Genomic DNA, 17,619 nt, shown 5'->3' with positions numbered 1-17,619 from the left:
CCCATGATATAAGGATAAATGGGGGTTGATGAGATCAGAATGTATGCCTAAAAGTCCTTCTACATTTAATATATTGATAGGTTAGATTTTATGAAGTCATGCCTATTGTCCTATTAGCTACTAAAGCAATTTCAAGCACTATTCCTCCCTGTAAACGTGGGATGATTCTCTAGCCATATATTACATATCTTAGTTCATCTAATAAATGACTCATAACTTTTGATGCCGCAAGACATAAAGGATGTTGCTGGGTATATATTGGACAATGATAAGGGTGTAGGTGCATGACAGATGGTGGAGAAATTAACAAGGCTATATAAAATTTTAAAATAACCATAGAGTAGCCTGATTATTCTATCAGGTACACCAGTAAGAGACGCCTCCTATAAGAGTGGGAATAAACCATACCTGTAGACTCCAATCTCACGGCCACAGTGAAGAAAAGCAAAGCTCAACAGTCGGTTGAAGCAAAAGGATGCCCCATCAGCAAAATACACGTGTGACTAAAGAGGAAGAAAGCTAGGGTTTTATTTATTTAATTATTTTTTTTAAGGCTTAACAAGACCCATATATATACTTATGTCACCTCACTTGGGCTTCATATTCCGAAATATATATCTCACTTTTAATATCTTAGGCCCAGATCAATTTAATCCATTTAATTGTAGGCTTCTTTTATAATTTAAGTATAATAATTAAATTGGTATAAAAAAAATATGGGTGTTACATTCTAAGTACTTAGGAACTAATGTATTAGAACTCTAATATGTATTGTTGGCAAACCATGATCAAAGCAGGTGTCTAGTTGTGTTTTAGACTTGCTCAAAGTATGTGTTTTATGTAAAGTTGGAATCGAGTTAACTGCAGAAGTTACTGTGCATTTCTGTCTGACTCGATCGGTCGAGAATTAGACTTGATCGATCGAAAGTCGTGTAGATTGTTTTTTCTGCAGATTTTCCAATTCAGCCCTAAGCCAATATGACGTGTAAGGTTTTATGTTTTGCCTTAGGTATAAAAGGCAAACCTTAGTCACGTTTTTGAGGTTGCTCATATTGCTGTTTGTGTGAATCTCTTGTGAGATCTGAGAGGTGCTTGTCTTCACACAAGCTTAGGATTATCAAGATGGAGATTGCTTCAAGAACTTGATGATCATTTAGTTGCTGCCATAAGAGCTTAAAGATACACAAGCGGGGGTGCTTGTACTTGCTGGAGAATCCAAGAAAGAAGGAGTCCGTGGTCTCTGAGTTTGCACGTGGTCGTGTCAGTAAGTTCTACTGGTGGGTAGCAATAGGATGTTAGTGGTCTAAGTCGCTATTGTATACTTCGATTCTTTCATAGTGGATTCAGGTTTACCTTAAGAATAACTAGGTTAAATCCTCCCTAGGTTTTTTACCGGTTTGGTTTTCCTGGGTCATCATATCTTTGTGTTTTTTATATTCCGCACTTTGCATTGATATGATTATATGATTGTGTTAACCTAGATCTGGAATTTGGACTAAGTAATAACTTGGCTTGTTAACTAGGTTAATCCAATTGTGGTTTAAGGGGTCTAAATAAACTCAACAATTTTCTTAAGGACTTGTTATGTCTCATTTTAAAAACACTAAGAGGTTTCTATTTTATATTTTTTGATGGGCCTAAAAGATAGCGATGCCATTATTCAAAATGGAATTTTCCCAACACATGTATTTGAAGGGTAATTTCAATTTCAACTGCCAATCCAAAGTTTTTTGGCCATATTGGTTAGTAATTGTTTCTTCTATTTAGCCAAGGATTTGAGAAAAAAGTATTTTGTATCAAGTGATACTATGTCATCCATATCAAAATCTAATAAACGAGAAACATGTCAACAAAAAATAACTAACCTACTAATAATTGAAAAAAATATTGTTAGTAGGTTAGTTATATTTTGTTGACATGTCTCATACTTATTAGATTTTGATACCGCTGACATGGTATCATTGATACCAAATACCTTCTTGGATTTGAGCCTAATGGTCAAATTTGAAAAGAAAATATCAGTTAATTGAAAGGAAAATATTATGAAAAACTATTACTTTGCATTAATAGTGTAAACACACCATACACACCCTATGTAAAATGTATACACTATATATCCACATTTTATAAGAACATCCATATTTTATACATGTTACCAATCATGGTCTAAACATTATTTGGAAATAAGACAGTACACCTAAATGCGGCTTAGTCCTCTCTGGTGGACTGTATACTATCCTACAAATATTCCAGACAATTTCTTTCAATCCATTCCATTCATTTCATCCCTCCCACACAAGGCAGAAAGAAAATAGAAATAGATCCACGGAAAAACACATTCTGGACCAAGAGATGACCTGGTTTGGGCCTATGGGACTAGGAAACAGGTTCCTGATAGTGCCCAATCTGGACAATGAGTCCAAACAATATTTGACATGGGGTTCACTCCTTAAAACCAACCAACCCATCTCAGGCCTCTTATAAAGACATGAGTGCCCACTTTGATAGCCTTCCAAATTCTACACTCCAGACTCATTATGGGCTTAGGTAAATTATTTGTAGTAAAAGAGTTCAGACCCATATTGCTTCTTTTTCACTGATAAGCCTCCAATTTAGCCTTTGCTGACAGCGCCACATCAATTTTTATGTGGTATCAAATCCTTTGCGGATTGTATGGTATACAACTCTACATTTTTATTTTATTTTTTTTAGTGCTATTTATCAACAAATTTCTATTAGATACTAGAAAATTCTTGTAAGACCACGTGTGTCCAATTTGTAGATTGATCCAATGTAGGAGTAATAAAATATAATGTGTCCCACGAAGTCAGCAAATGACACCGGCTCCAAACTTTTACAAATTTTTGAAATGAAGAAATTTTGAGGTGAGCTGAATTCTCTTTTGTTCTCTCTTTCTCTGGTCTTTAACTTTCAACTATTGGCCAAAATCCTAGAACAGCATGACCATGGAGTCAATAACAGAAGTAATTCCTGGAAAATCTATAATAGTACGTTCCTAGTGTCCAGGAGCTGACCAAGGAGCCCATCATTAACATACCAGCAAGGTACGTGAGAGATGATCAGGAGGACCCTTTGATTGTCTCTCATCACTCATCACTTCCATCGGTGGTGCCACTTATTGATGTTGAGAGATTGGATGGATGTTGAAGGTTACATGAATTCTGAATTGGATAGACTCCACTCTCACTACAACAAAGTGTAGTTATTTCAACCCTTTTTTATCGAGGGTTTACTAAAATCTGTCGATACAAACTATAAATAAAAATGCAGAGGGCTTTATTACTAAACTTTATTTCAAATGTTATTTGGTCCCTCAAAATAAGTTAAAGCACCCATGAAATAAATGGGAAAAAAAAAAACTCACCAATTTTTTCAGCCAACAACCCTTGGTAAAATATTACAAATTTTTCAGCTCTTGAAAAAAGCCCACAACAAAATTTTCATCCCTTGCAAAAAGCCCACAACTAAATTTAAAACTATAGATATGATATGATATGAGTTCCAATTTTCCGGTTAAGGGTTTGGATCTGTTTGAATAAAAAGATCTACGGTCCAAAAAGTGCCACCTCATCTATTATAGAACTCATATTATATAAATTTAAAACAAATTAACTAACAAAACACAGCTCTCTTATCACTCTCAAAGCTTAGAAATCGCAGAGCATGGAGATCTCATAGCTCGTCGATCATGGAGATCTCATAGAGCTCGTTGATCATCGATTTTGTACGTCTCGCATAGCTCCGATTAGGTACGAGTTCATCTCCATTTTGTGACTCTTCATCTCTCTGCCGATTTAGACGATCACCGTTTCTCAGCTCCGATTAGGTACGAATCACAAACCCTAATTTCGTCTTTGATTTTTTTGTTTTTTTGGTTTACCCACACTTTTTCATCAATTTCCCCATGATTTCGTTTCACATTTCTCCATTTCGTTTCACATTTTAGTACTTGTAATGCGATTGATCTAGGGTTTCATTTCTCACTAAAAATTTCCATAACTGTCAAATCAAATGCTAGGTGTTCCTCTTTTCATTGTGATTCCTAAGCTATAGTTCTCGAACCTACTAGAAAATTAAAGAAAAAGAAGAAGAAGAAGAAAGAGTGTGATTATGTGAACTTTAACAGATTGTGTGATTTTTTTAATGCCAACTTTTACCACACTTCATACAAAACTGATCTGAACCTTTGTGTGTGTTTGTTTATAGAATTATGTTAATATTGATTCTTTCTTTGTCTCTTTTTGGAATTTTCACAATTTGATGAATTTTTTTTTATTCGAATTTTGTAGAATGTGATTGTGTAATTAGGAGCTTGTTTTTGAGCTAAATTGGATTCAATTTTTGCAGAGAAGTTTACGCGATTTCGATCGTTGGACCTTTCCCTACTGCTGTGACTAATTACTTGGATCTCACTAGGCTGTAAGTTCCTTTATCTGTGTGTTGAACGAAATGTGTATTTGTTTATTTGGTTTTGGAGTAATTGGATTTTTCAGTTGCTTTGGATGAATTAGATTTAAGTGTTAGTATGCAACCCATGAGTGTGTTGACCCATGGATTTAAATTATAAATAATTTGGATGAATTAGAAAAAACACCTCATTCCCAGTTCACACGTAGCCTGAAAACTGGCCTATATTTGTATGGTTTGTAGAATTAGTATTTTGCCATTGTAGATGGAGAGTGAGGTCGTTGGTTTAAGACCCACCTGGTGCGTGATTATCATTAAAAGTGGACATTGGCTCCATTTGTTTGCTGAGGAATTGTATGAAGACACATTTGAAAGTTGGATTTTTAAGTTATGATATGAATACTTGAGATTTTGAAAGCAGACAGCATAAGTTGAATGTTTGTCATAATGTATAGTAAAAGTGGGAAGCATGTTAGGGGTTAGCGGCAAGAACTAAAACTACAAAGTAGGTGAGCAGTTGATTGCTGGGAAAGGAGAGTGTGGGTCTCTAGTTTACAGGGGTTTTTCCTGCAATTTTCTGAAGCAATGCAGATAGTTTTGATCATACACTCAACATGCATATCCGTATAAATTTCCAACACATTGATTTTTATGAACTTATGTTTATGTTCATTGTAAGCAATACACATTTCTATGTTTTTTTTTTTTGTTATTTTAATGTTACTTTGTTCTTGCGTTTTCATCTTCACAGTCCTGCTGAAGTAGCTAGGAGAGGTCGCACTCCACCTTCACAATCTAAAAGAACTTCTCCACCCCCAAGGTGAAAATTACCTTGAACTTCTTATTTTTATTAAACTTATTTTGAAAATTGAATTTGGTTGAATGTGTCTTTTGATTGGAACTTGTCAACTAATTTTTTATTTCACCTTTTTAATGCTTTGGCTGTTACCTTAAAGAGTTGATTTATACTGAAGATATCAAGGGAATGAATTTGAAATCTAGCATAATCTGTTGATAAAGAACAAGATGTTTTTATTAGAGAGTGCAAACATGTATTTATTTATATGACGAAACTTAGTACAATTAGGAGTATCAACTCAAAGCATACCCGTTCTGTAGGAAGAAAAATTTCTTACTTTTTTTTTTTGGTGGTTCATTTATTTTTTGGGCATACTTGTGAGGGATTTATTCTGCATAATAAAAGGTTTCAGTAAATGACGCTAGAGTTGGCATAATATATTGATGAGGGTCAAGATGTTTTTATTTGTGAGCGACTGAATCTTCATATATATGATGGTATCTAGGAAATACCAGAACTTCAATGCAGAGCATACTCCAGCTATGGAAAGATAAATATTTTTATGTTAAAATATTAAACAAATCTTCTGATCATCATTTTATACATTCATTTTTTTTTACCCAGGGATATGCATGCCAAGTTAATATTCTTTAGTATCTTATGCTCATGTGTCGATATTCCAACCGTATTAGTTTAGAAAAGAATTGAGTAATAAAGTTCCTAACGCCAAACTTGGACAGGTAAACCTCTTTCAATTCCTTTGTCATATTTAATAAAGTTAGGGATAATTTTTTTTTTTTTTTTTAAAAAAGGATTGACAAGTTATAATTGATACACGATAAAAATGGTACGGATAGTAGGTTGCGCTTAGAATTGATGTTGTTCTTGTAATAACTCAACGCATCAAATTGACTTATAAAGAAGAAAAAAGTACTAAGAGTTGGTAGCATCTGGTCCTTTGTCTATGCACTGGCTTTTATTGTTTGAATGTAATAGTCAATATATTCTTTTTCTTTTTAGTACCATCTATAACTCAGTTCATTTTTTCCTTTATCTCCTACCTAAATAATTTGAAAGAATGATTATAAAAGAAATCTTTTGTTTGCTGCTGTATTGGTGGTGCAGATAGAAATAGACAATTTGGCATGGTTGATCTGTGTAGTTGCTTAAGGCCTAACTGACTGAAAATCTTTGGTTTCTAATATTAAAATACTGGACTCTTTTTTAAAATTTTAAAATATAATTTCTGTGTGTTCTATCACACTATTTTACTAGCACAATGCAGACATATAATATCACCTAGCAGGAAAAAAAAGACATATTCATCATTTTGTCTTTTGGATGCTTATATGGTTTACTTGATTATTGTAGGCTGTACTTTGCCAAACTTTGGCTTGGGTCCCCTCCAAAAGACTATTATGTGCAAATTGACACAGGAAGTGACATTCTATGGGTGAATTGTGTTGACTGCAAGAGATGTCCAAAGAAGAGCGGTCTTGGTGTATGTGATTCTATCAATTACATTTTTCAATTTAGCAAAATGTGAGGTTTGTTGATAAATTGGCAGTGATGATGAAAATTTCAGTTTTAAATGCCAGTTCTGCTTCAGAAAATTCTTGATTGATAGAGCTGTTTTATGATCTGAGCCATTAAATACACAATACACCTTTAAGATATCTTGTTTGAAAACTGTTTCTCAAATTTGTATAACTTGTTTTTAAATCTATTATTTCCCAATTGATAGATTTCGATGATGATTTTAACAGATCTATATTGCTATATTTATGATTGCTTTGGTTGTTTGCTCGACCATCTAAAGCTACTTACTGAGTATGTTCACCTAAAACATAGTTTTTATTAAAGTATGGCAAAATGAAAGCTACTAAGTATATTGTTAAATTTCAAAATATCCTACGAAGAGCCTTGTAGCTCAATTAGTTGGCACCTTTTGGCGTGTTCAAATCTCCCCTCCCTCCTTGTAATTATCAAATTATCCAAAAAAAAAAAAAAATGCACTGAGCAGGCTGACAATTTGAGCAAGCTAATGGGTACGCAGTAAATGAATCAACACAAGATGCATTGGTATGAAATCTTCTAATTATATTAATATAGATAGTATATTTATATGTGGTTTTGTTGCAAGTTACTTTTCTTTTTAGGTGGCATTGAGGAATCTTACTACTCAAGTGAATGAGGGGGCATTGCAAATATCTCAAGATCAAATGTTTGTGGAGGTGTTTGGACCTGAGCGTCATGGACGAGTTCGTGGCTATGGGGCTGGAGTCACTCCTACCATGTTATGGGGTTCCTCCTCATCTAGAATGTATGATCTTGAGAAGCGACTCCAAGAATCTGAAACAAAACGCTTAGAATCTGAACACAAACGAATAGAGGCTGATGCAGAGTTGAAAGGAGAAGTAAAGCACCTCAAAAGCATGCTCGAACAACAAGCTATTCAAATGGTAGAACAAAGAAGACATTTTGAGGTACAACAAGCTAGTCAAATGGCTGAACAAAGAGCACATTATGACAATATGGTGATGCGGATGTTCAGTTATATCACCTTGCAATCAGCCCAATCTAGTAGTGATCACTAAGGTATGAAGATTAACTCAAGCTAGTGACTATTTTAGTACTATTGGATAAATTTGGATTGACTTGTTGAGTTGTTTACACTAAGTTGTTATCTTTGTCAAAAAAATATTTGGAGTTTGAATTTGAAATTCCATTTTTGTACATAATATCTACGTCTCCATTTTTTGAGACACAATTTAGGGGTCTCACTAAAATATTTATATATAAATCCATGTGAACGAAAAATATAATGTTTTATGGGTCTACTTTGTAGTTTGATATCCTAGGCTGCTATTTTATTGTCCTATTTTTGTGAAAACATGTGTTGCCATCTAGTCTGTGTGATTTATGACTGATTTTGTATGTAGTGAGATGACTTATTTCATAATTTTTTGGAGTTTTTCTTTTATCATATGAGTAATAGCACTGTGATATTTTTTTTCCCTTGAGCTTTTGATTCTAGTGTTGTTTCTTTGTTCCTGTTTACCAGTAATGGATGCGTTTATTGTTGGTTGATATTAATCATAGATAAGAAAATGACTATTTCTTGGTTGCCTTTTAATTCTTGCTTTTCATGGTTTGTGCCTTACCTTCTGTCTTGATCATTTTGATGTTATGCAGACTAGGAGAACCAAGAAGGCCGGTATCGTTGGGAAGTATGGTAAGTTCTACATGAATTTTCCTCTTTGATATACATCTCTTGAAATATATAGATCAATGGGAAGATGTGCTAACTCTTTTTTGCATTCACACTACTGGGCTAGAATAATTGTGGATGATAGGAAAAAAAAGGTTAATGTTGTGTAGTTAGCATAGTAGGTTGGCTATTCCCTCTTCTAAGTGACTAGTTTGTGGTAAATAAGACTCAAATAATATGACTTCCTAATGACTTTACACCATTACAAAATGCAACTTTACACTAATAGAATAAGAAATCTCAATGTCCACGTTTGCCATGTGAATGTGACGATGACGAAACTGCTTCCATCTATGTTCTTTCTGCCAATTCAGATTGAAAAACCACTACAGAGACATTGTGGCAGGCTCGAGCATTATGAGACACACTGTGGCTCCAGCTATGGTGCTGCAATGGTAAAGTTGTCTGTCTGGACCCTTTTTGCTAATTCAAAATATTGTTGGAAGTTGTTTGTATGATATGAGTCTATTACCTTAAGGATTACTGGATAAATGCCAGCTAATTACTTTGTAATAGAAATGTAGTTGAATGTAGAGTGTTGATAGTTATTTGATTAAGATTTTTTTTTAATTTTTTTATTATGGTTTGGGCTCAAGTTTGTGCAATATTTCTTTGCTTGATTATGTGTAATGTCGAACTACTTACAAAGTCTTAATCATCCGGACAAAAAAAAAAAAATAAAATAAAGAAGAAGCAAAGCCATATTCTAACTTGATATCAATGATATATCATTTCTTTAGGAAGCCTTATTCCCCCCACCTCAAAAAAATAAATCTTTTAAGTTGTACATTGTGATTTCGTTATGCAGAGTTGGTGACTATGGTTGAAAGTTGTTCCTATCCATAGAAATAGTTAAATCACTTATTATTCAAACCCCCATCCTCCTTCTTTGTCACTGCAGTCATATTTAGATTGTTGTAATTCCTGTGAAGAAGTTCGCAAGGCATATCGAAGGATAGATTGGGCACTGAACCCCAATAAGGTTGACCAGGTTTGTTTGCACGAAAGCTAACCTATCCAAATCTATCTTGAATCTACAAATATTTTGTGTTGATGTTTTTAGCGTGGAAATGTAACTTGATACTGGAATAACATGTCTATTAGATATTTTAATTATTCTGAAGCTTATTTGTGCCTAATGGTATTTGGATGGCAGCTTTATAGATATTTTGAACTGTTTACTATTTGCATGATATACGTATCTTCTTTTGATTTTTTTCCCCCTTTTGCAGACTGGTCATTTTCAAGGCCATACTTATGATATTGTATCTGCCTTTCAGGTTCCCAGTTCCCAGTAATGATTTCTTGTGGTTCTCCATTGTTGCTGCATAGTGGACTTTCAAATCATTGAGGGATTTGTGTTGTTTTTGATTTTGCTAAACTGATAAGTGATAGGCCTAGACCTGTGTGTCTGTTAAAGCTATAGTATATTGAAATTTTCTTAGGGGATTTTATAGATGCTTCTCTCCCCTAACGATTGTTTGATCATATAGGATTGTTGATACTTCTCACTTTGTGTATTTGGGTTCTTGTGCAGCCATTTAATTTCTTATTTTACGCTTTCTTAATCAATTGCCAGGTTTATGGTTGGCATCAATTCACCACCACTTGCTACCATGTCTAACTTTTCTTCCCGTTGTTCTATTATCTTTTACTATGATTTATGCTTTTTCAATATGGTAGTTTCAACATGAATGTGTGTATATATATATATATATATATATATAGTGCATGATTGTGGTTTTTTTTTTTTTTTAAATAAAATAAAATCTTATTTTGAGGGTCAAGAGACCCCTTAAATAACCTTATTTATCAAGGGTTATAAGTATAAATCTTTTAAACCTTGGTAAAAGGTTATTTAAGGGTCTCTTGACCCTCAAAATAAGATTAGAGCACTTGTTTTGAGGGGCACGAAGGCTCTCAAAATTTCTTTTTCGATGGTATATGTTTCAAAGGTTATCAAGGGTCGGTTGGACTCTTAAAATAACTTCTTTCAAGGTTTTTTAATACTTTTTTTAGGGGTTTTGACCCTTGAAAAAAGTCTAATTTGTTGTAGTGGATCTGCTTGCAAAGACTGGGGATTCTTCCAGGTATATATGTATTGATTGCACTACAGCCTTGTCCCAACGATTTTTCATGACTGAAATATGATTTTCATACATTCGCCAAATGAAGAAACTATTTCTTTGAAGTGTTACGTTCCTAGTTTTTATATTGAGTTGGGTCAATCTTTCATATGTAACATGACATCTTTATATTTTAAATTTTCTAAAAAAATTATGGTACATTCTCATAAAAGACATATTAAACTGCTGTATACTAATCTATTGGGTGGGCTGCAATGTTTTTACTTTTATGTGAAGTTAGTTATTCACGTCAAAGAAGGTAGTTACAATATTTATGGTTGTAAATAGAAATGATCGGAATTTGAGAGAGAAAATAAAGCACCAGGTAGGATTAGATAGGATCCATACAACCCAGGATGAAATCCATTTTCAGTTTGTTAGGTTTTATGGTAATTCAATTGTGCACATGTGATGATTCTTACTGTACTCCTACCGTAAGATATTATTTCCACCGAAATGGAGACGAGACAATCCGTTTCATGGCTAAGATTGTATTTTTTGAATCTAACCATGTATAACCATTTAAAAATTTTAAATGACGTGAGACTAGATACATTTTTAAATTTGTAATATTTAAGTTGAACCATGAAATGGAGAGAATTCTTTTCCTTTCCCAATTAGGGGCCTTTATTTGTATTTCCCAGTCCTTGAGTTGTTGATAGTTGTTCATGTTTTCAAATTTTACTGCTAGTCTCTTGCACTGTTGAGCATATATTTTCGAACTTTTTTTGGTTAATTTTTTTTTTCCCAAATTTGATGATCTTCCCTGCCCCATGCTTCCATTTTTATAGTTTTAAACTGAATTATTGGATTTTAAGGCGAGCACACAGACATATATTGAATCATTAGCAATCCAATTGTTGTCAGTGTAGGTTGTAAATCATGGAGTTAGTACTTCATTGCTGGAAGAATTCCGGACACAGATTGAGAGTTTTTTCAAACTTCCATATGAAGAAAAGAAGAAGCTATGGCAGCAGCCAAACCATCAAGAGGGCTTTGGGCAGCTCTTTGTGGTGTCAGACGAGCAGAAGCTAGACTGGTCAGACATGTTCTTTACTACGTGACCACATAATATAAGGAGGGTTGACTTATTTGACAAGCTTCCACCAGAGTTCAGGTCTCCTTCTACCTTCTTGGTTTGATTTGGAAACACTGGTTTTAGGTATAACACACACAATTTTAGTTCAGCTTCAAATTTGTGATGCAGAGAGACCTTGGAAACGTACTCTATAGAAGTGAAGAAGCTGGCCATGACAATCTTAGGTTATATGGCTAAAGCTTTGAAGATGGATGCTGAGGAAATGAGAGAGTTGTTTATTGATGGAGTTCAGACAATGAGAATGAATTACTATCCTCCATGCCCTGAACCAGATAAGGCCATTGGGTTGACTCCTCATTCCGATGCTGATGCTCTGACAGTTGTTTTTCAGCTCAATGAAACCGAAGGCCTCCAGATCCGGAAGGAAGGAAATTGGGTTCCTGTTAAACCTCTTGCAAATGCTTTTATAGTCAATATTGGTGGTATCATGGAGGTACTAATATATTTTGATGTTGTTATAGTATAGCTTAACTTCATTAGTCCAAGACTGCTTCACTAATCCCTGAAACGAAACCTATAAGATTAGTCCACAAATGAGTTATCTGAATAGCATTGTAGAAGCAAACGAATTTGACAAATGGCCTTCTTTTTTGCTATTCTTCAGCTGTAGAAGCCAAAGAATGTGTATTATGATATTACTTGGTCAACTGGAATATTCAGAAAGTTTGGAACTTTTCCAGATTAAAGTTATAGCCAGTTTTCATGCATTCACTACCATTCCACTCATTTATTAGAAAGCAACTACTCTATAGGAAACTATGTCTGCAACGCAGTGTCTTGGATCAAACTAAGTGGGCTAGGAGGATGTTTATCTCATCAATATGAATCACTTAGTTATCTATTCTTGCATATTGTGTGGTTTCTTCTAGGTCCTGGAATCAGTTGTACTCGGCAAGAGCATCACCAGACTCCTATTTTGGAAGATATGACTAAAGAAACTTTACTCATGACTTTCATCAATTAACTCAAACATTGTCCCGAATTGAGTCAAGTTGGGAATATTGTTTCTTTTATGTTAAAGTTTACATTTCTATTCCCAATGGGACCTTGCTCATCCACTACAACATCAGTTTTTTTGATAAAAAATGAAGTAAACGTTGGTATTAAATTTTCTTGTTTATCCTGCAGATTGTGAGCAATGGCATATATCGAAGCATTGAGCATAGAGCAATAGGAAATTCTACAAATGAGAGGCTCTCCATTGCTACATTTCATAGTTCCAATCTAGACTCGGAACTGGGTCCTGCTCCTTGCCTTAGTGGCCCTGACAACCCAGCAAATTTTTGAACAGTTTCTATAGAGAAGTACTTTGAGGATCTTTTTGCTCGAAAACTAGATGGCAAGTTAGATCTTGACTTCATGAGAATAGAAAAATGGGGAGGGCAACACCTGCTTTTTGGATCGCCAAATTATGCAGTAGTTGAGTAGCAAAATGGTGAGTTGCAAGAATTTTTATTAAATCATGATTCATGAAGAGTAAAATTCAGTGGCTTCATTAATATTTACAAAAATAAAATGCAGAAACTTCTGTAATATATTCGTTAATTATGATCCTGTTTGAAAGACTAGCAAATAAGGGACATTGGAGTTACAACTTGCAAGGACTTCCCTCTTCTTGAAGGTTTATAGTTTTTTCTATTTGTGAAATGAACAAAATTTAGCTACAAAATTGGTTATAGCATAAAACTACAACTTTACTCAATAAAATAAACATTACTACTTATTTTGGAATTTTAATTGTTGAATTGCATGGTTTTATGCTCTTTACACATATCAAGTGTAGTGTCAATCATATTGTTTACTATATAATCTATAAGTTTATATTTTATGCATAATTTTATTTTATAAAAATTTGCAATTTAAATAATTTATTGATAATATAGCTATTGATATTTAATTTTTTAAAATTTTGCAAGCATGAAGGATATAAGAAGAAGATATAATCTAATAGTGAATTTGTCAAAATTCACCTCCCATTAAAAGATATTGAGTAAGATTATAGTCTAAAGTTACAACTAATTTTATAGTTAAGCTTTGTACTTATGATATTACGTCTAAAAAATGTTGAATGTGTAAGCTAATTTAAGCAAAGAGTCAAGCGGTGACATGGTGAGATGCAAGAATTTAATCCTCAATATTGCTCTCTAAAAAAATCCCACCCAAGATGCCATGGGTTATTTGGCCTACATGATTGATATTGAGATTAGCGAGCAAAAGTTAGAAGACATCCTACTAGTAAGAGAATTTCCAGATGTTTTTTCTAAGGAATTGCTAGGGTTACCACTAGATAGAGAGGTTGAGTTCTCTATTGATATTTTACCTAGTACAAGCCTTGTTTCCAAGGCTCCTTATAGGATAGCCTCAATAGAACTAAAAGAATTGAAGGCGCAACTGCAAAAGTTACTGGACAAGGGGTTTATTAGACATTTAGACCCATTGTATCTCCATGGGGTGCACTAGTTCTCTTTGTTAAGAAAAAAGACGGAAGGCAATAGCTTGTGCAAGTTGTGGGGTAAAGTGATGAATGGAACAATTCTTAGTTTCCATATTGATGAGAATGGTATTCTAAAGCATGGCACTAGATTGTGTGTACTAGCAATTGGAGAGTTAAAGAGGCAGATTATGGAGGAAGCTCATAGTACTCCTTATACAGTGCATCCTAGTAGTACAAAGATGAATCTGGACTTGAAAATTAATTTCTGGTGGAGTGGCATGAAGGCCAAAATTGCCAAGTATGTATCATAGTGCTTAGTATGTCAGCAAGTAAAGGTTAAGCATCAAAGGCCTGCAGGACTGTTATAGCCTCTCTCTATTCTGGAATGGAAGTGGGAACACATCATCATGGATTTCGTTGTGGGATGGCCTAAGACCTTTCGAAGCAATGATGCAATATGGGTGATTGTCGACAGATTGACAAAGATAGCTCACTTTCTTCCTATCAGGATGAATATTCTCTTAGTAAGCTGACCTAGTTGTACATACAAGAGATTGTGAGATTGCATGGAGCTCCTAGGTCTATTGTTTCAGATAGAGATCCCCGTTTCATTGCGCATTTTTGGCAAAGCCTGCAAGCAACCATGGGGACTAAATTGAGCTTTAGTACATCATCGCACCCTCAAACAAATGGGCAATTTGAACGTACCATTCAAACATTAGAAGATATGCTGAGGGCTTGTTTCTTGGATCTAGGAGGCAAGTGGGATGATCATTTGCCGCTTATTGAGTTTGCCTACAACAATAGCAATCATGCCAGCATTAAGATGGCTCCTTGTGAATCACTATATGGTTGAAGGTGTAGATCACCAATATGTTGAGATGAGGCTGGAGAAAGAAAACTATAGGGTCCTGAGATTGTACAAATCATAGTTGATAAGATCTGATTGATACGGGATTGGTTGAAAACTGCTCAAAGTGGACAAAAGACCTATGCAGATAGTCACCGTAGGGAAGTGGAGTTCAATGTAGGAGACCATGTATTCCTTAAGGTTTCTCCTATGAAGGATGTAATGAGTTTTGGGAAGAAGAACAAGATGAACCCTTGTTTCATTGGACCTTTTGAGATCTTGGAAAGGATTGGGCCAGTTGCTTACCGACTAGCATTACCTCCATCATTATCTAAGGTACATGATGAATTCCATGTTTCTAGGTTGAGGATGTTCCAAACCTTGCACATGTCTTGGAGTATATTCCTCATCAGATTCAAGAGGACTTATCATATGAAGAAGTTCCTATCAAGATATTAGATTGGAAAGATCAAATCCTATGCAACCATTCCATTGGTTAAGGAGTTGTGGAGGAGTCAGTCCATAGAGGAAGCTACATCGGAAACTAAAGAAAATATGAGACAAAAGTATCCACATCTATTTGATGGAGGTATGTTCTTCATTTTTGAGGACGAAAATTTTTTAAGGAGGGGAGGATGTGGTGCCCCGCACCAATTAGGATATTAAAGTAATTTAGCATGAGTGATATATACTTAGTAACTTTTTAATCCTAAGCAAGTTAGTTTAAAAGTCAAGTTACAAGACAAAATGCTTAATTAATGGTATGGTATATAAGTTACAATAATGTAATACCTATGTTATATATATATATATATATGAATGTATGTGGTAACATAGCAAAATAACTTAACATAAGTATATAGTAATTAGGTATGATGCTTGATATATTATAACATGGTTAAGGTTGTAAATAGGTAGTCAAGAGGAGGATATAGTGGTAATTTCACCTATACATGCAACCAATTGAAATTCGACACATGTTATCCTCTCAAACCCAAAGACCAACACTTGGACCAATCTTGTTAGAACACTTGCCCTCCTTGCCATGCATATGAGACTTGTGGCAATGCCATTAATAACCACCTAACCCCACCCCACTAATCTCCTAGCCGGTCAAACAAACCAGAATTTTCACTTCATTCCGCTCTCATTCCTCTTAAGGAAGAACTAGAAACACAAGCTCTTAAGCTCTCTACTTCTCATACTTCGGTTCCAGCAATATCAAAGGAGAAATTCCTCTATTTTCCTTAATTACTCACCAAAACATTTGCAAAGCAAGGTGATTTAGCTCAAGCCCTTCCAAGAATTTAAGTTTCGGCAAGAAAATAGTAGGATTATTTGCTTCTAACCTTAAAATTCTTAGGGTTCACAATAGATTTTCAGTTATGTATTTTCTTTAATTAGGGCTGGAGTTGATGGGCTTTGTTTAAGTAATATGTGCAAAGATTAATTTGATTTGTAAGGATGGACCTTGCGTGGATTTCATACTGATCATAACAATAATTGGTTTCTTTCCTTGGTATTGCACGACACATATTGCTTGAGTTGAATGTTAGGATTGTACATAAGGCCGTGGCATGGTATATATATGAATAATTTATATTGCATTTGTACATGAGAATAGGAACCATTATGGCTATATGCCCTTTACCGAATTCACTTGTATTCACCTTTTAATTTGAGAGAGTTCTCCTTTAGGATATATGAAATTGATAGTTTAATTTCCTATGTTGAACATGAAAGCTGCCAATGAGCTTTGTATATATGAGTGAATATATGAGTATGCTTAAAGTTTCTAAATTAAGTTGGTAAAGTTTTGAAATTCTGGTTTTCTTAATAGTCTTGTGCAAATGTAATTGTTATGGAAGTAGATGTATAATTGATTGTTGTGCACTTTGGATATTCTATATGCAATTGGGATGCTTAGAACATATTGTGTGGGGTTTATGTAACGCCCCAAAAAATCATAAGCAATAAAACTCTATTTAATCTGAAAAATCCGTAAAAATATTAAATAAAAGAATCCAGCAACCTAAAATTTCATCACAAATATCAGAGCTCTAATCCACCAAAAATTAAAACATCCTCAAAAAAATTCTCCAGTACAATGTTTAATATCATAAAAGTAAAAATAAAATTTTCAATCCCACAAAATAATTTGTAACTGTTGACTTCCAGGAATTTCTACTCCAATAATCCATCTAATGTATCTGTAAGGGGAAATAAAGGGAGGTGAGATAACTCAATAAGTGAAATTCACTAACATTGGGGTGTGGGAACAACCTTTAAAAAAAAAATTCTTACAACGATTCATTACTCATACCTCATCAATATTTTATCATAAAATATTTCATATAAAAGAAATAAAAATCTTTATATAGTGAGCCATCATATATATATATATATATATATATATATATATATATATATATATATATCAATACCATCACAACCACAATTTCCTAGACTTTACTTGTGGTCAACGTTTACGCCCCGTTGACAGGGTTGTGCTATTCCATTTTCTGGGATTGGAACCTCCTTTTCATCCTCTTTCTTAAGGATGGTTCTTTTGGAACCTAAAGGTGTACTCCCTTACTAAGGAACTTCCTTTT

General features: G+C 34.2%; 1 protein-coding gene, 1 long non-coding RNA gene, 1 other non-coding gene and 1 pseudogene across 4 annotated transcripts; all 4 read left to right on the top strand.

Annotated features, from left to right (window-relative positions):
• The first annotated feature begins 2,966 nt into the window (after positions 1-2,966).
• Positions 2,967-13,143, top strand: LOC142635367 (protein SRG1-like; annotated as a pseudogene).
• Positions 3,759-8,077, top strand: LOC142636888 (uncharacterized). 2 transcript variants are annotated; one of them, XR_012844423.1, is made up of 4 exons: positions 3,759-3,847; positions 4,369-4,440; positions 5,180-5,248; positions 7,694-8,077. It is a non-coding gene; the product is annotated as an uncharacterized LOC142636888 (long non-coding RNA). The 2 variants fall into 2 exon arrangements; XR_012844422.1 differs by lacking the exon at positions 7,694-8,077 and adding an exon at positions 6,599-6,732.
• Positions 6,786-6,879, top strand: LOC142637729 (small nucleolar RNA Z223). Its single transcript, XR_012844855.1, has one exon. It is a non-coding gene; the product is annotated as a small nucleolar RNA Z223 (small nucleolar RNA).
• Positions 13,144-13,892: 749 nt separating the features above from the next.
• Positions 13,893-15,013, top strand: LOC142635366 (uncharacterized). Its single transcript, XM_075809535.1, has 3 exons — positions 13,893-14,161; positions 14,264-14,455; positions 14,737-15,013. The coding sequence occupies exons 1-3, from the start codon at positions 13,893-13,895 to the stop codon at positions 15,011-15,013; spliced, it is 738 nt and encodes a 245-aa protein (XP_075665650.1).
• Positions 15,014-17,619: the final 2,606 nt, after the last annotated feature.

This window comes from Castanea sativa, chromosome 5 (genome assembly GCF_040712315.1).
Source record: "Castanea sativa cultivar Marrone di Chiusa Pesio chromosome 5, ASM4071231v1".
In the NCBI taxonomy this organism is placed as follows: domain Eukaryota; kingdom Viridiplantae; phylum Streptophyta; class Magnoliopsida; order Fagales; family Fagaceae; genus Castanea; species Castanea sativa.
This window is presented reverse-complemented; position numbering and strand designations above follow the sequence as displayed.